The sequence below is a fragment of the Microtus oregoni genome, unplaced genomic scaffold, assembly GCF_018167655.1.
Source record: "Microtus oregoni isolate MIOR12 unplaced genomic scaffold, Mior012 000010F_ref0000083, whole genome shotgun sequence".
Classification (NCBI taxonomy): domain Eukaryota; kingdom Metazoa; phylum Chordata; class Mammalia; order Rodentia; family Cricetidae; genus Microtus; species Microtus oregoni.
In genome coordinates this window covers 38,194,404-38,214,457 of record NW_024543069.1, presented here as the reverse complement: position 1 = coordinate 38,214,457, position 20,054 = coordinate 38,194,404, and the positions used below count along the sequence as shown (strand labels likewise).

At 41.0% G+C, this 20,054-nt stretch overlaps 1 protein-coding gene across 11 annotated transcripts in view; it reads left to right on the top strand.

The window, feature by feature from the left end:
- Positions 1-20,054, top strand: part of LOC121452851 (EGF-like and EMI domain-containing protein 1) — a 687,333-nt gene that overhangs the window by 624,719 nt on the left and 42,560 nt on the right. For 9 of the 11 annotated variants that reach the window (XM_041659186.1, XM_041659185.1, XM_041659189.1 and 6 more), the window contains one exon: positions 16,934-17,065. The exons of the other annotated variants lie outside the window; for them this stretch is intronic. In XM_041659186.1, coding sequence (XP_041515120.1) covers positions 16,934-17,065 — 132 coding nt within the window. The remainder of the gene's footprint in view (positions 1-16,933; positions 17,066-20,054) is intronic. 11 annotated transcript variants of the gene reach the window in all.

The window sequence follows — 20,054 nt, the reverse complement described above, 5'->3', positions numbered from 1 at the left end:
CCCTCTCCAGACTGCTTATCAGTCGTTAAACTGTGCCTACACATGTTACATCGGTCTACCAAGATGCCTTCCCCACTGTCTACTGAATGTCTCTGAGGCGATCTGCTTCAGAAACCAGCTACCCATAACGATCAGGTCTTGCTCAGTGTTTTTCTATTCTCAACAGCCCAGCAGTGAATCTTTTCATAGATTTCTTATGACTATATTTGTAAATTAAATTCCCAGCACTCAGAGTTGAAAGGTTTGTTAACTAAAACTTATTATAGTAGCTATAATTAATTAGTCACTATAATCATTATTATAAGCTGTGCCTGTGCTCCAAACAGAAGGTCGCACCAGTTTATACACCCAATAGGTGTGTGAGGTCGGGCCTGTGAGACCTGACCTTGATAAACATGGGGCACGTCAAACTATCATGCTCCCAGTTCTGAAGATTCCTCAGCCTACAAAAATACCAACTACAGAACTTGCTATTCGGGATAATCTTGTTAACTTACAAAGAGAAATGTTTTACAGATTTTGCCAGGACATGCAAGTAGGCTCACAAAAATTCTTCATTAGGTAAACGAATGTGACCTACACAAGCCAGTGATAGCACACTTACTTGGACATCTAAAAAAAATTGTTTACTACATTCCCTAACAGCTTCATGTCAGATAGATGTTTTTGTTCATTGTGGAACCCAAAATCAAAATGATGATACACTGCAGCTTACAGATGAGATGATACTTTGGGCTTCCTTTTGATTATCAGTTTAACATGCCTCAAATCTGAATTTCACTTACCTTTTTTGGCCTCTTTCTCCCTTTCTCCAAAGAGAATGTCACAGTTTCTCCGTTCTTTTCTTATCCTAAAAGACACCAGCTTTTACTTTGAACTTTGAACAACATCAAAAATGTCTCCAATACAAATGCCAAGTATTTTCCCCTATCAAAGCATTTTATTACTGGGTTTAATAGCCACCCAAAGTCACAGGCTGCAAATAGCACAACAAAAGTTGGTAGGGATGCAACAGCTTCATTCATTTTTCTTTGAGAAAAACCTGCTTCTTTAGTGACAGCCATATGTATTCTACATGGACCAAAAAAAAAAAAAATATATGAAGCAGGCAAGACTTCTCTCCTGATACCCTCCACAGCCATGGTATGACTGCCATCTGGTTCCCGTGGTCTCCTTCTGCCTGCCCATCACCTACTGTGTTCAGCTTTGCCCTTTGCCCAGGAGTCCCCACAGAGAGGAAGAGTTTCTTAGCTCCCCTGCTCGTTGTTGAACTAACAAAATATGAATCGGGATACTGAGAGACTCAATGGAAGCTGAGAGAATGGGAAGTGGTAGCTGTACCTTTACAGGCTGCCTTGTTGCTGGACTCTGTGCCTGTTAATGTGCAGGGTCTGCCAGATTGGATTAGCAGCTCAGGGATGTAGACAAAGGAGTGGGCTATCACTGTTTTCTTCAACAGGAGAGTTCACTTCTTTTCTTCTGAATGTTTTGGTGTTATTCCTCTGTTTTATTGCCACAAATACTTCATGCTATAGAAGAGTTTGCTTTAAATCCGTATTCCAACTTTTATGGGTCGAGGGATTTTGTTCATCTCTGGCTAAAGCAACCCCTTTCTCCTCTGTCCCCTACACCAAGCAGAGTGAGGATCAGTGCACCTTGAGTGCTCAGAAAACTTAGGTTGCCCTTTCTTGAGTTCCAGTTTTTAGATAACTATTGAGTTTGGAGTGAAGGAAAGAGACAGTGTTGTTATTCAACCCCGGATTCCGATCTAAGCATAAGGTACCAGCTTCTGGAATAAACACAGGGAATGGTTCTCTATCTTCTATGGCAAAAAGACTAAGGCACAGGGTACTGTTCAAAAGGAACATGCACTCAGACTCAAAGTGATGTGTGGAAAACAGGTTCTGTAGACATGATCGATTCCTGAGAATGATTGTTGCCTAACATAGCAATTTAATAAAAACCATACTTACACAAAACAGAAAGGAAAAAGATTTGTGTGGATAATTTTGCATTTGAACCTTTTTTATACCATAATTTTCTGTGTTGGAAGTATGATTTGGGATTACAAAGTCTTGTTAGATTATAACTTCTTATTAGTTGTGTAAAACGACTTTTGGATTTATTGCTTTAAAATTAATAAATCAGGCCTGTGGGGACGGTTTCACTACTAAAGCGCTTGCACAAACGCAAGGACCTCGTTCAGATCCAAGAATCGAGGTAAGTTGCAGGCCTGTAACTCCGGTCCAGTTGTTACAGAGTGAGGCATGCAGAACCTGGGGTTTACTGGCCTGTTGGTCTAGCTAAACTGACAAGCTGCAGATTCAGTGTGAGACCCTGTCTCAAAACCAAAGTAGAGAGCAACAGAGAAAGAAGCCTGAAATGAACCTCTGGGTCTCCCCATATGCACACACTGATGCATGCATCCATTTTTCATCCTGATTGACGGAATCTCTGTGAGTTGAGCTCTTGGCCAAGTGCACAGTGTCCCAGGCTTCCCTACCTGTGCTGAAGCTAGTAAAGACAACGAAGGTCAAGGGAGCGACCTATGACCAAGCTTTTGAGACACGGGTGTGTGCACGCGCAGGTCTCCAGTGTTCACTCACACCCCCCCCCCCAGTTTTATTTTTCAGAGATGTTACAGTTTTAGTAGTGTACACTCAAAGGTTGTTTTATTCTGTAAGCATCTTGCAAAAGTGCCCACTTAAAATATCTTTCGACTGTGGTATGGGCAAAGGAACTGTGAATGTCCAGTCTTTAGAAGTGGTACAAGTTTTGATCAACTCGGTAACTTAGAAGATGAAAAGTCAGGCTCAGGGAGCATAGGCAAAACAATAAGACACGACATTAACATTTTCATTTCCATCAGCACGTTGACAGGGTGTTGCTTAGTCCCAGCTAGGCACATATGAATGTACCAGTCTCAGAGTGTGGTGGGTGTTACTTGTGCCCTGGGGTATATACACACACCATTTGGATCCTTTGATGTCCTTGAATGCCACTTCCTGTTAAGTTGTATTCCCCAGAGTTTCCAACTAGAAAATACTTGTCTGTTTTGACATAACCCGCTGGTGCCACACTTAGGATCTCTGGATTTCTAATAACTTAAAGTGTGGCAGACTATTAAAATATAAATTCCATAGTATTTCTGGGCTATGTCATCTTTTTTTTAGAAACACGTGGCCACAAAGCCCTCTGGGAAGAATTCTCCCAAGAGCTTATTTGCTCTTTGTGTAGAAAAGTGATTTTTCTTTCTTTCTAGAACAGTTTCCAAAAAGATTTGATTTGCAAAACCAATAGTTTTATGGAGACATCAAGAGCAGCAATATTGAGTTATCGTATTTCCAAACTGATGACAAGGAGCTCAACACTTTCCAGATTTGAAGCATGAAAGCAAAACTAGAAATATAACTGAAAACTATTAGGATTGGTGCTATCCCTTGTCAGGCTCATATTTTTTAAGACATTTAACTTTGATTTTACTTGGTTTCAGAACTGATTTCTTGGGTTGAGTACACATCACACACACACACACACAAATGCACACGTGCACACACATGCTTAGTTTTTTTCGTTCTAATGGAAACACAGGGGAACCGAAGAGTCGGTATTACAGACCAAGAATAACACGACCTGTCAGTTCCTAAACTCTCAAGTCTTTTTATTTCCCCTCAACTGTAGATCCACGCTGCTTGAATTCAGCCCAACCGACACTTAATAAAATCGCAACCTAGCTCACAACATGAGGAGGTTTAACGTGCCCTTAAATTCTGATTCCATGATAATATTTGACCCAAGTTTGTGTCTTTCCCTCTGGAGCAAGTCCCTGTCCCGTGTCCTCCACATGGCAGTCTTCTTGGTCTCACTTGCTCTCTTGTCTTTTCCGTTTTGAATCTTGCAGGTGGACCCGTTGAAGAGTAACTCACTCATTTGATTTGGTTGCAGCCGAGAGACTGAGCTATTATCCACACCCCTCTTTTATTCTCATAATTTTGTGAGACCTTTGCTCCTAAGAGCTCTGTATTCGGTGAACTCTCAAAGTGAAGCTATTTATTCATCAAACTCTGTTAGCCCATGGTGAAGCTGGTCCCTCTATGTTTTATTAAACTCAATTAAGTAATGGAGACTTTTGAAATCAAGCTCACCTTCATCTTCCAAGAGAAACACTATGGTGCTTTGGAGTTCATAAGATGCCGGATGTTGATGTCCTTGTGGTGCTGAAGGTAGTTTGATTTATGTCTTGCCCTAGTTAAGATGCCCAGGTCCTCAAGCCTCTTTGTCTGAGTTAGAGGCGGAGGTCAGGTTAACAATACTAATCTGTCCCTGTTTGCAAGTGATGAATCACCATTTGGATGCTAAGACTGCATAGTAAGCTTCAACTGGGCAGCTTGGTTCAAAGGTTGTCAGCAGAATGTATGAAACTGGCCTGTGTCTGGAACTCCTGGTCACAGATGTCAAGGATTCCCTGATGCGACCACCAACTCTGGGATGAATAATTGGTGGGAAGTGGGTGTGGCTAAGATATGTTAGTCCCATGCCCAGTTTGGACTGATTTGATTTGATCTAGATTTCATAATATTAAAAGCTCCTCTAGTCATTCCCAGGGCACAAATAAAAATGCTTTCCAATCATTAAGGAAGAATGTGACTTATTCAGGGCGATCTGTAAGAAGAGCGTTGATAAAATGAAGTAGCTCGTTTCCACTTCCTCGACCAAGTGAGTTGAGCTTAGGAAAGGATGGCCCTTCAAGGAGAGACATCGTGTTTTATTACTAATTGCATTAGAGTTTGTTTTGGAGTATTGGAAGTTCAAGTAACTGGAGTTAAGACAAGTAATTCATAAACTTAGAGGCCAACATTTTTTAAGTATTCTGTTGTTCCGATTCCTTAGGAATTCAGACCAAATAGTGATGGAAATAAAGAAAACACAGATGTTGGCTCCACTTTGAGATTTTCCCAAATAGAGTTAGCGTTGGCTTCCTATTTACGAAATGAGTGCGTGTGCCAATAGTGGATGATTTTGAGTAACTATTTAAAATATTTTAAAAGAAAAGGGCATTCCGTTTCATTAGGAGTAGCATAAAATTTTAAAAATGATTCTATACTTTGAATTGCCAAAATCTCATTTACTTTTTTATAGGTTTTCGACTGTATTGCATCAAAAACTAAAACTATTGTAACTTAAGCACCTATTCGTGAATGTGTGTGTGTGTGTGTGTGTGCGCGCGCGTGTGCGTGTGCGCGCGCAGGGGTTGTCCTTTTTCTTTTTTTTTTTTTGGTATGGATCTTGGTTTATTGATACAAATTTAAGGTCAATTTTGTTATACTGTGTTTATGTATTTCTGATCTTGATTAAAGTATTGTGATTATGCAGCTCATTTTAAAAATGGAGCAGCTGTGTCTCATTGTCATGAAAAGTCTTAAGTTATTAAGACATTTTAAATGTCATATTCTGTAGGTCTCTGAAAGGTTTGAAAAATATCTATCTAGCTGAACTATATCTCTATATATCTAGAAAACCTAACTAACATGACTATAAGCATGGCTATTATAGATGACTCTCTATTAACCTATATTTCTTAATTATATATTACATTTTTTAATGAGGTTGTCCTTTTTCACATCAGTGCATGGGAAGGCTAGAGACTGGCATTTGAATGTCTTCCTCAATTGCTTCTCCGTCTTAGGCTTTGATTCAGGATCTCTCATTGAACAAGGAACCCACCCACCATTTTAGTTTGACAAACTAGTTCTGAGCGTCCATTTATTTCCATTCCCTAGTGCTGAGATTTCAGGTGTCCACTGTCACACCCAACTTTTTGCTGTTTTTTAACATGAGTGTTTAATCTAAACTCGATTTCTCACACTTGTGAAGCAAGAACTTTATTCCCCCCGCCATCTCCCTATTCTTTCTTGTAGTTCCTAACTATTTGTATTTTTCCACTGCTGCTGCTGATTTGTGTGCAGTGATAAATGGGTACTTCTCAGACTGGCTAATGGACACATACTTTTGATGTAAGAATGTAGGCTGATCAAGGATTGTTTCTGTGATCCCAGGAAGGGTGTGGGTAGATAGGGGGATGGTGGATGGCAACATTGTGACTTGACTGAAAACAACTTCTTGATTTCTCTTTCCTTCTGCAAAATATGATAGAGAATCCCATAAAAGAAAATGGGGAACCTGATTATTCATATGTGCTGTTTGATTAAATCAAGGCTAAAATATGCTCTGTGGCTGATGGAACAGAAGAGAGCACAAAGAGCTTCCCATTAAGCAGAGGGATCTCTATCATGTGTAAAGTCACCTAATATATTGGTACCCTTGGTGTGTGGTCTTGGTATGCATCACAACATGGAATTTTACATGTTAGGGTCATGACATGCAATTGTCTGTGGAGATTCTTACTGGCATGATCCATACAACTGTTGAACAATCAGTCTACTGATAACTCTCAGCCACCAAGGATCATCAAGAGGTCTTGATAACCTTGGTTTCAATGTATCTCTCAATCAACTGACTTTAGGAAGACTACAGGGCTGGATTAGCTAGGAAATCCTACATCTTAATAATATACGCATAATACATCTTACAATAATATTGTAAACCAAAACCATGTTTTCTTCCCATGATCCCTTCACTTCATGGATTTGATCATCATAGTCAACATTTGATTGCCCTAGGTATATGAGTAAAAAACACCCATGGGCAGAGAAAAATAAAAGGATTCATGGTGGTCATCGAGATAAAGAGTTCTGTTGGCTTATCATTCATTGACTTTAATGTTGATTTGAAGGAATATTTTCTGAAAGATCATTTAGTGTGGATAGGCAATAGTACATGTTGATAATAGAAATTGAAGTTTCCATGCTTTGACAGTAGTTTGGAAAAATGAAGTGACTGTGATAAGTTCTGCTTTTCTTACTGTCTGGAGTCCAGAAAAGTCCTGGATGTCCACTTAAGGGTGTGCCAGTTCATGTGAGAAGCATACACACCTATGCATTTTGGGTTTTGAGGTTTTTTTTGCCTACTACGTGTAGAGCTCCCTTCTAGGTTGTGTCCTACTGGTCCCACGGCCACAGCACTCTCATTATCACCAAAGGAGAGCTCTTGCATCACGCAATACTGCCACAATGCACAAACTTAGTGTGCTTGTCCCATGTACAAGTCCTGTCATTTAAATCCTTCAGCTTCCACGGAAAGCCAGCGTTAGCAGCATAGTATCTTAATGCCTGTTTTATAAAGGAACAGAGAATTATTATAAGATTGAGTCTGATTTTTCAGTTGCTATGGTTTTAAATATTACACAGCCATTTTATTGTACTATGGTTGTATGAACCAGATTCCAATTATTAGAAACACTCCACTGATCATTTTCCTAATAAAAATTGAAACATGAGACTTTCATGCAAAATCTGATGCTGGCTTCCACGAGATGACTTTCCCTGAGTTATCATGTAATGGTACAATGAGTAAGTTGACAATCGCAGTCCAGGTATCTCCGGTGTCATATCCTGATTCTGTGAGGAGAGGGGAGGAATGTGCCCTGATGTCTATGGGATGTGTCCGTACCTCCCCAGCTCTGCAGCTACTTTCCGGGAATCAGGCTGATGGTTTGATTCAGAATGCTGATTCAGCGAAATGACTGCACATCGATTCCATAGATTCTACAAAAAAATAAAAATAATAGCTGCTCCCATGGGGTGGCTTTGATTTTCCAATGAAAGAGTGCTGGAACGGGATTTAGAACAAGTTTTTTGGCATATCACCGGCATTCAGAAAATGCTAACACTTCCATCGGGACCTCCTCTTGTGTTTCCATGGGCTCCCTGTGCTTCTTACTCTGAACATCTACTGAGAGTGTTGTTCCGCTAACCACAGCATTTTTAAATGAATATTTATTTATATGTATGTGTGTGCAAGTATGTGCTAGAAGAGGGTATCAGATCTCTCAAAACTGTAAGTGATTACCTGGGTACTAGGATCTGAATTGTGATTGTATAGCAAGCTCTCTTAATTGCTGGGCCATCTTCCTGGTCCACAAATCATAATACTTTAGCTGTGTTTCTCACTTTTATATTTTATTACCAAAGAAACCCCAGCTCAATGGAGGAGATGAGACATCAGCTATAACTAATTGAGCCTTCTTTTACTTTTTTTTTTCCTGAGGAGATGCTTGACTTCTGTAAGCGTTGTCATGTCCACGGAGTCCATTATGAGTGCTGTGCAGTTACGATCCTTGTTTGCATTTTATCTGCAGCACTAATGAAGACGAAATCTTGATGCTGATGCTGTGTATCTGTTAGTACTGGCCACATATCTGAAAATGGCAGCCCTTAAGGTCTATAAAGTGGAGAGCCACCGTGGATGAGGACCCAGGGAGACACCACACTAACATTAATATTTGGGTTGTCCATTGCAGAAGAGAACTTATCTCTGAATTCAGAGACAGGAAACACTGTGCATGTTGACCTGGAGTTTGTGCCCTGGGTAAGCCTGTTATCACATAGTAAGTTGAAAAGGAATGGGCCAGGTCGGCTTGTTTTCCCAACCTTTGTCAAATGCATTGCTTTAGGTGTGGCTTTGTTCAGACCCACAGCCTTAAGTTGCTCCCAAATGCTGAGTGTAAACAGTCAGCTGCTCTTTCAGTGACTCTGTCCTGTTTGGGGCTTTTGCAGTCTGTGCTCCAGCAACCAAGGAAGGCTGGAGGTGTCTAATCAAACATGTATGAATATCTGCAGGCTTCCTAAGAATTCCTCATTTGCTGTTGCCTTCTCAGGCTCCTGACCTTAAATGTATAAGCCCTTCATTCCTCACCTTTCTCTCCTCCTGAACATCTCCCTACATTCCCAAAATGTAGTATATTAGGATGATTTGAAAGTGAGATGAGACGGAGTGAAATCAGATAGTACAAACAAACAATGAGATAAAGAACCCATGGAGCCTCATTGGGTTACATGGAGAATCTCTCACCCATTAGATTCTATTCTACCTTATAAATATATTTTGGTTTATGCACCATCTCCTCGCCTTTCAGAAAGGCAGCCCAGATCTTGGTATCTCTAGCCTGGATGCCTACAATCCCACACAAAAAGACACCCACTTCCATACCCACATGCAGATTGTCATCAGGCTAAGATTAACTGTACGGCATGATTGGCATGAAACTCCCACTTAGAAAAACTGTTTCAATCTTTCAATTTGTTCCCAGCTTCTGTCTTCCAGCCAAGAAGAAAAATATAAATATTACTTTGAATAAAAAGCTTCTCACTCAGGTTGTTCCTTCTGACTTACTCTTCTGCCTACCCTGACCCCACAAAAGGATCTGTTAGTACTGACCACACATCTGAAAAAATGGCTGCCATTAAGTTTTACAAAGTAGGGGGTTTCTTGGAGGATGACCAGGGGAGATGCAATGCTAAGACTTGTATTCAGGATTTTTCTTTCTTTCTTTCTTTCTTTCTTTCTTTCTTTCTTTCTGTCTGTCTCTCTCTCTCTCTTCCTACTGAAATGACTTTTGTGAGCATGAGTTGTTGAATTATTGTTCAGGGGAGGTCCCAGAGAACCCCCTAGACAACACCATTGCACATGACTTTGATGGTAAGAAACTTTTTGACAAAAACGCTATACATCATAATCACCAAACAGAGAAATCAAGCTGGTGTTGGTCTGGGACCATTCTCCCTGCTAGTTTGCTAGTTTACAAGATATATTTTGTGAACAAAATATATTTTGATCATATTCTTCCCTTCTCAAACTCTACTCTCGGTAGATATCCCTCTACATTCCTCTTTTTATAATGTATCGAATATAATTAGTGTTACCACATACACATGGATGTAGGGCATCGTCACCTGGGGCACGGGAAAACTACAAGGAAGATGAACAGCTGTCCTTCTCAGCTTCTGTCACCCACAGGTAGCTTCTCAGCGGGGAGTGAGTGGAGCTTCAGGAGCCCCTCCCTTCCTGTGCTCCAGCAGTGATTGCCTTGATCTTGTGCAGGGTTATGCTGGTAAATAGACCTGCTGTGAGCTCATAAATGTCCAGAAGACAGTCTTCCTCAACCACCAGACCTAACAATCTTTCGACCTCCTGTTCCACAGTGGTCCCTGAACATCGGAGATGGGTCTGGTAATCGTGGTGGTGACAGCCATGTCCAATTTAGGACTGGGTAGTTCCCAGTCACATATTTTCTCCACTGTGACCAGTTGTAAGTATCTGTGTCAACCACATTCCTCTACATAAAGAAGTTTCTCCCATGAGAGATGGAAGCTGCACTAGTCTATGGGTATAAGGATACGTATTTAGGATGCAGTTTGATACTATATCTCTTTTAACAAAATAATTGTAGTAAGACTTATTATCTCCCCAGGCAAGGATTCTGGACAGATTTCTAGCATGAAGCATAGGTTCCCTTCTATAGAGTGTACCTTGAGTCCAATTGTTGCACCAATGAGCATATTTCATCAGGCCAGGCATTACTGTAGCTGATGATTGAATTGTACCATCCAAAACTGTGCAAACTAGCAAGGAGACTGGTCCCAGACCAGCACCAGCTTGATTTCTCTGTTTGGTGATTATGATGTATAGCGTCTTTGTCGAAAAGTTACTTAGCATCAAAGGCATGTGCAATGGTATTATCTAGGGGGTTCTCTGGGCCCTTCCCTGAACAACAACTCATTAGTACATATCCAGTACCTAACACTGGGCCATGTGTTTCTTGGGAGGCATCATTCCTCCATGTAGGGTAACTTCAATTATACTTAAACATATATGCATCTTTAGGAAGCTTATAAAATAGTAGGATTCTCTATATGGCTTTTTCAAATATCCATAGTGTTATCTATCCTTCTCCTACTCCTCTTCTTCCTATATATATATGTAGTATATATGTAACATGCTATTATATATGTGTAGTTCTCATTCCAAATTCACTGAATTTGAATCTCTCAAGGGAACTGGGGTCTATGTTTAAACATCCCCACTATTCTGAGCTCTGAGCCACGTCTGTTTCCAACAGTTGGTGATACAGGAGGTTTCTGGGCCTTTGTGATACCAGGACAGTGTCTGGCTGGTCCCCACCCAGACTAAACGCCAGTGACACTCAGCCTACTCTCTTCTCTCTCCTTTAATGGACTGTGAGAACTAAGAACATTGTTTCAAGGAACAATCAGATCAGTTGACATCATAGGTCTTCCTGAGAAAGAGGAAAGAGATGTGGAACACAGATAAGAACCGCCCCCAGCCAGTCTCCACACACTCAAGGACTGCCTGTGATCCCAGGCAGCGGCCCCAAGTCTACCCTGTGTTCTTGAACTTTAAGAGGGACCCAGTTGTTCAGATGTCCTGACTCCCATATATTTATTCTCTGAACGAAGCAAAAAGGTCTGGGTGAGATCATGCATCAACCTATGAAAAATGAACAATTAAAACAATGAAGTTGTCAGTTCTTTTACCAGATTGCAAATCAATAACCCTCCTGTCAGGCTGGCTGCTCCAATGCACCATTAGTTTAATACAAAGACATTCCGAGGAACTGTAGGTGACAGCTGATCCATCATCGGGTGGCTCTGAGCTTCAGATAGAGACCTGAGCAAAAGATGCTGCATAGAGCACTGAGGTCAGTCTCGATTGGGGAAAACCAATGTTTAAGGAGGAATTTGAAATTTTAAAGGTTGACATGGTGGAGGATACTTCTTTCTGTAATCCAAAGTGTGTGTGTGTGTGTGTGTGTGTGTGTGTGTGTGTGTGTGCATATTTAGCTTGTTGGAGACACTGAGATTCAATACATGACCAAGAAATTTGTGAGAGCCGCAGTGAAAGGGACTGAGGCTACAAATGATCCTGCAGGTTAGACCTATCTTCCTGAGGAAGCAGCTACGTGTCATTCTGAATGCTAAAGACAACGGCTGAGCAAATGCAAAGACAACACATTGCATTCTCTTACAAGTTTTGCTTCTGTATGCCGTCTTAGAAAGCATTTGGCAGCCCAAATAAAATAACTGAATAAGGACAAATTCTTTAAAGTATTTACAGGGTCTCACTTGACTTTCTGTTTCAGGAGAACAGTATGGAATTAGTTTTCGAAGTCATCTTAAATGAGAGGCTTTTCTTATTAAAGACACAAGGCAATAGTAAGAAATGTGCTACAGCACAGCTAGGGCAAGAAGGTTCCTGAAACCCTGAGATTTACTAAACTGTCTGTCTAACTGATTTTGTTCCAATTTGAATCTTACCAAAGCTGACCTCTTAACTTGTAGTAAAAATCTGGGATATTGCCAAAATCAGCAAGACAAAACCAGGACTTCTCCTTCACAATGGTTTGGGCATTTATTTTACCTAGATTATAGATTCTCAAGCAAAATATGTTGTTATCTCTAATTCAAAAGGCCATTGTCCATTCATTTTTTTTAAACTATTTTCGCCGGTCAATTCAAAGAACAAAACGTAGCTAGCATCCTTAGGGAAGCCACACAATGGGGGCTTTGTAGTTGTTCTCTCATCCAGAATGATGTCATCTGGGAGAGGAATCACCTCCATCTGTTCAAATGAGACTGACCAGTGCTTTCCCAGCCTGTGTGATGGATAAAACAGGAACAAGAACATTTTAGTGTAAAGATGTTTTAGGTTGATAGCCAAGGTTACGCCATTTGTCTTCATGATGCCTTCAAAGTTTTGGGATGGTAAACTATCTCTTACTTTCTCTGAAACCAAGAAAGAGAGAGAGGGGGGACAGGGAGACAAGGATTGACAGAGAGACAGAAAGAACAGAAACAGACAGAGATGCAGAGAAAGAGACAAAGACAGATACAGAGAGAAACAGAATCAATGACAGTGTGTGTATGTCAAGGTGGGAACCCTGAGCTTATCCTGAGAACACTCTAGGTTGTTCCTGGTTTCAATGCTCAGTTATCACACTGTCCAGTCACATGAATAACTGTGTGCACCATAGCTTTAGATGGTTTTACAGGAGACTGTATGGAACACCAGGATGAGAAGCAGTTTGTGGTCCAGGAGACTCTCATCTGAATGTCCATCTTGGGCCTTCTTCTCTCACAGCCCTTTCCCTTGGCCTTCCTTTAAATATCTGCTGGAATCCCTAGCTGCTTCCACTCTTTTCTGGGTCTTGACCTTGGAAGAATCTCAAGTCATTCTCAATGTGGCATGTTAAATGGTATCTTTTAGATCAATTCACTAAACGAAAGTATCTTTAAATTATTAGCCTAGTTTTCTCACATATTTTGACATTGAATGGTTAAGTGTGACATGAGCATCTGTTTACAAGGAGGTTAAACTAGAGGCTGCTAGTAGAGCTCGACCCTGTACAACTACATGACCCCTAAGGAATAAGTTTAGAGTCATATGCAGCGTTAAGGGATGCAGAAATTGTGATAGGCTGAATAAAGATCCCTCAAAGATGTCCGTGCCCTAATTCTCAGAACCTGTGATAATGTGACTTTCATATGAAGAAAAAGGAATTTTGTAAATATCATTAAACTGAGCACCTCAAGTTTTGAATTACCTGAGTGGACTTAATTAAATCATAAAATTATTGTAAAATCAGCAATCAAGACGCTAAGTTGTTTCTTAAGGACATGAACCTCAAACCAAGGATTGTAAGTAGTTTCTTAGAAACTAAGAGGCAATTAAATCCATCTCTCTTCAAGCTTTAAGAAAGAGCATTTTGCCTTTTGCCTTCTGGCTTCCATAATTAGGTGATAATAAATCTGTGTCACCTTGAGTCAATAATTTGCAAATGCAACTTTGTTATCCTGCTCCTTAAGAATTCTCTCAGTCACTCATGCACCCCCAGGAACCCTATGGAAAACAGTTCTCCATACTTTCCTCTGTCTTCCTTCCCTTGATCTACATACACTGTCCCTGATGTTTTAACAGCTCAATTGCCTAGTGCCCTCTTCACAAAGAACATCTGGAGCTATGCACTCCCATCCCACACCTGCCAATGCTAACATGGCCCTACGGCTCCTCCCCTTGTCACACCTCCACCTTCACCACAGCTGGCATTTGGTATTTGTTTTGGATGGTCATGTTGCCATGGACCTCGCCTCACTGCTATCAGCTTGATAAGTACACAAGCCTGATCTTGCCCACTCTTGTGGATCTGGTGCCTGGTGGCAAACACAAACAGCTTCTTGGTGGGTTAAGAATCCTCAGAATTCTGCAGGTCTCCCATGGTGGGCTGAGCTGGTGACATTGTGCCGTTCATTTGGAAAGGCAACAGCTGAGCTTGGGTCTGTGCTCTCCATCTTTGCTCACAGAGAAAGTGAGCCTGCCAGACTTCGCAGTAAGTCGCACGCTCCTGAAGTCCTGGGGACAGTCACCACTTCTCTTTCTGAGGGACAACTGCTAAAAATTGTTGCGTGCTGAATGGGTAACAGAGAAAACGGCATGCAGTTTCTAAAATATTCTTTCTGTGTAGCATTTGGGACTCTTTGTTTTTGCCTTATTTCTATTTCCGTTTTAATTTTAGTGCTGGAGAACTAATCATAAGACCACTAAGAAATCAAGAGTTTCTTGAGCGGGGCGTTTATAACTTCTATTATTTTGGATTCTCTGATTTTCACAGTCAAAGCTGATGCTATACTGGGGTTCCCGTAGGATGGAGAAGTGGGTAGCACTTTTGCATAGTCTCATTAAGACCTCGAAGAAGGAAATACAAGCGATATGGTTAGTTCTATTTATATGTGTTTCAGCCTATTTCAATGCTTTGTGTGTCTGTGGACATGCAGAAGAACATGTGTGTGGATGCATGTGCATCTGTGTGCACATGTATGAAGAGATCAGAAGTCACCTTGGGGGTCATTTCTTAAGCACCGTTGTCCTTGTCTTACTAAACTGGACTCACACTGCACTGGTACTCAACAACAAAACTATGTGGGCTGTGGCACCCCTCAGAGTCAAGTTTTATCTCATTTTCAGCTCCGGGATTACAGCTGTGCATTTACCCTTCTCAGAAGTTTTCAAATGTGGGGGTCTAGGGATCAAAATCAGGTCCCAGTGATTTCACAGAGAGCACCTGTGCCTACTGAGCTATCTCCCTACCCCTCAGTAATTTTTTTGAAAAAGTAAATTTTCATGAGTCGTAGAAATATGTACAAATGGTTCTTAAATAGTAGATAATTCCTCCCAATAATTATGCTATATTTTCTACATAGTTTGCACATACATGGCACTTTTATTTAAATTGGCTTTAAATTCAAGTATTTTAAGAACTTTTTTATTCTTGAGAATTTCACTGGAATATATCCATCATCCCCCCATTTACTCCACATTTATCACCATAGCCCCCCCCAAAGTCTCTCCCAAGTTCATTATTTCTTATTATTCTTTTCCTTTCCCCTCCCTTCTCCCACTCACCTCTCCTCCGTCTTGGTAGCCCCCTGGGTCCAATTAGTGCTACCTGTACATATGTTCCTCCTCATAAACATCTGGGCATAGATTCTAGTCATCTTTCCATAGGAAGGAAATTTGGTTTGAGGGATTTATGTAGAGCAAGTTCTTTAAGGCCCCAGATAGTGCAGTGACAGTGGTCTGCTTTCCTGGTCCAGATGCTCACAGTCTCCCTAGACTGCACAGTCACCAGGAACCTTCACTCAGCATAATTTTTGAGGGCTCATTCAAATCACACCAGCTCAGATTTCTCTGGGCCATTAGGCTCCACACTTCAAAATGGAAAACAGGCCAATAAATTGGGCTGATAATTTATTACCCAGAACCTAGTATGTTCAGAATCCCCCTTTGCACCTCTCAGAATTCTTCATTGCAGTGTGCTATGGGCATGTTTTCTATGGGAAGATAGCAACATGTAACTGTCACAGCAGGCACAGATCACAAAAGCTAGGAAGAATGTCTAATCGATTCACCTTTGACTTTATAAAACTTTTGTAAGACTTTAATGAAGACAAATTATTATGTTAGTTGATTGTCAGCCTCCTGTGTAGATACCTCCCCTTAACAAGATCATATCATATCGCAGTAGGGTAGAAAGACTGCTCCCAGTTCACTGACGATGAGGTGGAAAAAAGCAGGAAGGTCGCCCACATTCACCCCCAGCCTGGTTGGCTCTTCTCCCTTAGACATTAATCAGCCAGGCCAATAAGCTTTGCTGACTGTAGCGCCAAATGAGTCTTTCTGGGTATCTGGCAGATCCAGGATGAACGCTCCGTAAACTGATATTTGAGCAATTAGTATATCTGAAACAAAGAGTGTCTATACCCACAGCAGAGTCTGTCAAATGTCGCTGGAGGCATTGCTAGACTGTTTCAGGTCTATAGGACCTAACGGCCAACTTGTCTGCTTTCTTTTCCGCTGAATTTGTTTGCATTGCCGTGTGTCCATAACCATGAAACCAAAACTGCCTACTTGATTCCATGTTCTGTGCTGAAAAATACCCATTGCCCTTTTTCCTTTTTTCCAAAAAGAAAAAAAAAATGCCTTGGTGTGATCTGAAAGTTGGAGGGGGGGATTTCACTGTTGAGACTACATAAAGAAACAGCAGAACACAGCCGAGGGGCTGACAGGCGACATAAACACAGCACCTGCTAAGGCGCGGGGAGAAGCCACCTTGAGACTTTAAAACAGCTTCCCCAGAAATAATATCTTTATCCAGATACGTGGTCCCGTATGAATTATACTATTATTTTAGCTGATTTTCCCTGACATCACACTATGATTTTTTTCCGTGACAAGAAAATTGCAGCCAACCCTTGACAGTCAATCACAAATTGACTGAACAAAACAAAATCATACAGTGAAGTAATCCCCAAGCAAATTTAATGAAACCTAAATCCCGAAGGGCTGCGCACTTCTGTAGGCAATGGTCTTATTTAATAAGTTGCCCCTGCTTTCACTTTTAGGACCGTATTTACACAGACAAATTCAATTCATTGGGGTTGACTTCTCCTCTCCCCCTCAGTCTGCCCACCAGGCACGTATGGGGAAGACTGTAACCAGGTATGCCAGTGTTCAGCAAGGAACGAAGACTGTCATCCAGTCACTGGGAGATGTACTTGTCTGCCTGGCTACCATGGAAACCACTGTCAGTTCCGTAAGTACAGTCTGTGCAGAAGTGGGATTTGCTGAGGAGATACCAGTAGGACAGACTGTCATTCACAGTAAAGGGCGCAGGTGAATGAAAGACTCATCTCTATAACAAATTCTGTGGGATATTTTACTTGAATAGTAGAAAGCATTATCTTTCTACTCTCTCTCTCTGCTTTCCCCTTCTCCATCTCTCTTTTGGTCTTTCATGATCGATTTTTTTTTTTTTTGCCAAATTCTTCACAAGTATCCAATAAGAAAAGAGACAAAGAAAAAAGTATCAGAAATTATGTGCTTATCATTATATATCTACCGAGAACAAACGACAACATATTTAAAGAGATTTGAATGTAAGTTGATCCCATGCCTGCTTCGAAACAAAACTTAAGTGAATTGTTATTCTGTAAGGAAAGCAGTGACTTGGGTAAGTGACAAAACACCAGTTGCTCCTGGTCCAGTAGTGCGACAGCATCCTCCCTAAACTCAGAACTTTATATTGATTTTCTGGAATCATTTAACATCAAAACACGGTGATAGAAGAACGAACACACTAAAAAAAAGTCCCAAGGAGCATGTAAAAATGTTCAATCGACTATTTAATTTTAAGCTTGTGATTATTTATACTGCAGGTTTTATAGGTGTAAGAATAAAATGATTTGGCCTCAGTGCCATTGGTTCCCCCAAGTTGGCCATCGCTACGCCTTCCTCTAACCACGCCAGTCACCATTTTTTTCTGATCACCCAAATTTTCTAAAAGCTACAGATAGTATTTTCCAAATATCACTAATACATTTTAAACATTGACAACGAATGCCACAACTAAACATATATGAAAACTGTTTCAATTAATACCTTTTAGATCCATAGGGCAGTCATTCCAGTTGAAAATGAATAACTAAAACAAAATTTCTCTTAGTTTATGGCTATGATCAATCTCAAGCATCTTGTCCTAGAAAGGTATTGTTACATATCTCAGAAGAACTTCCTTCCCGGTCTCAAAGATATTATTTGTTAAGAAAATAATATCAGGTTACATACAACTTGGCTGTGTTTTCATTTCCAAAGATGAGCTACCTTGGGTTAAGGGAGGTAGCCGCACCTTGTTAAAGTGGAGCTGGCTGAGCCAGGAGTAGCTCCCTGCCTGTCAAGTGGGCTTAGCTCCAAGCAACACGTGGTTGAATACGGCGGCAAGGGTTCCTTGGCAGCATCCACTGTAATTACAAGACTGTGAAGAAAGACTCAAGAAAATAACCATAAAAGGTGTAGCTGGCTCCAAAGCCAAACTTCAGCAGCCAAGAACAACTGGGCTTTCGTGTTCTCAAGTTCAGAGGGGAGAATCAAACTTTTCTTTCAGCAGAGGTCAGAGGGAGCAGACAAACACACTGAACATCTCCCAGCTTCTTCTCAGAGCTGCTTGGGGTGCTCAGCCTGAGCGTGTGGCTCTTACATAGAAGAACAGCAAGGGCCCGAGAGTGGACTCACGGTCCTATGAATTCCATGACCAATGAGAGGTCCTACACTACTGTAGACCTTGGAAACCTTCCACTCCTCTTTCTGCCTGCCATTTAGAATCACCCTCATTTGAGTTCTCAGTCACTAGTCAGTTTTGTAAAATGGCCCCGTGCTTCAAACGGATGCTTTGGGAAACGTGGTGAGAACAGCTTTACCAGGTCAGGAGGATATGAAGGCATTCATAAATGCATTGCCCATGGTCATAAACATTCATTACGAGAAGATTTTCGTTTCTCCTTTTTCAGAATAAAGCCAGATTGTGTCACAATGCCTTGCCTATATGTGTGTAACCTTTTCAAATACTAGGCAAACGGCAGATTAACGCTAGTCCTTTGCTTGGGAACTCTGTGCCTCCAGATACAGAAGCAGCCTTGTTTGCCCAAGTGAAATGCCATTCACATGATCACAGTGTGTAGTGGCAAAGGGGCCTGCCACCAAGCCTTCAGTATTCAAACAAATGAGAACAATAAATTCCAAATTGAGTTGTTTTTTTTTTATTAGAGTCAAAGAAGGAAGGTTTTCTTCTGGAGGGAGAAAATGGTTTTGCAATGGAAAATAACCCAACAACCCTTACTAGGGAGACAACATTCCCAGGAAGAATGTAGCAAAGGTGGTACCACGCTGAAAACAGAAGGTTAGGAAAGAGGGGGGCCTTACCTTTATTATGACAAGCTTAGTAAAATCATTATGTCCACAGTGTATCTTGATAAGTTTAGTGACCCTCTGAGATGTGCTCACAAATTAAGAATTCTCACTTGCATGCCCCACAGAAGTGACCAAGAAAGTGGGATTGTCCACAAAATAATTAATTCTTGGATAAAAAGATTCCCACAACTTCTATAAACCACACACCACACTCGACATGTAAATTTAATGAATCGGTGACCCATAGACTTGTGCAAATAATGTCTTTTGACAGATAGTATATTTTTTAAATCAGATATAGTGTACTCATTTAAGAAGGATAATTAAACTGAAGGATAAAATAATGTGGTTTTTTCTATTTATGACAAAAAAAGAAGCAATAGTGATTTTACTAAGGACAAGGCAGGGATAATATAGCTGCAGTGGTGTACATCCCAGGTGGAAATGGCTGTCCTATAGCTTCAACTCACTAGGAAAGTATCTTAAAATCTGCACTTAACATCTCTTAGACACTTTATGGGACACTCACTGTGCCATTCTTCCTGGTCAATGGATGCAATGCTTCTTTATACTCAGAATGGTAACCATAATTATATGTTCATTTTTATAAAACGTCTCTCTTTGTAACGTGAAGCTCTTTCCCCTTACTTGCCCAGATCTCCACACCATGATTCCCTTCCCAGTCAGAACTCTAGAGACTTCTAGAAGACCTACTACCTCTTCAATCTCCTTTGAGGAGGCAGCATGCCTGAGGAGCATGCCTGACCACACTGGTTCTGTCTGTACACCCTCAGGTTCCCTGTGTGTTTTCCTCCAAACATTTCTCCGCATCATGCATT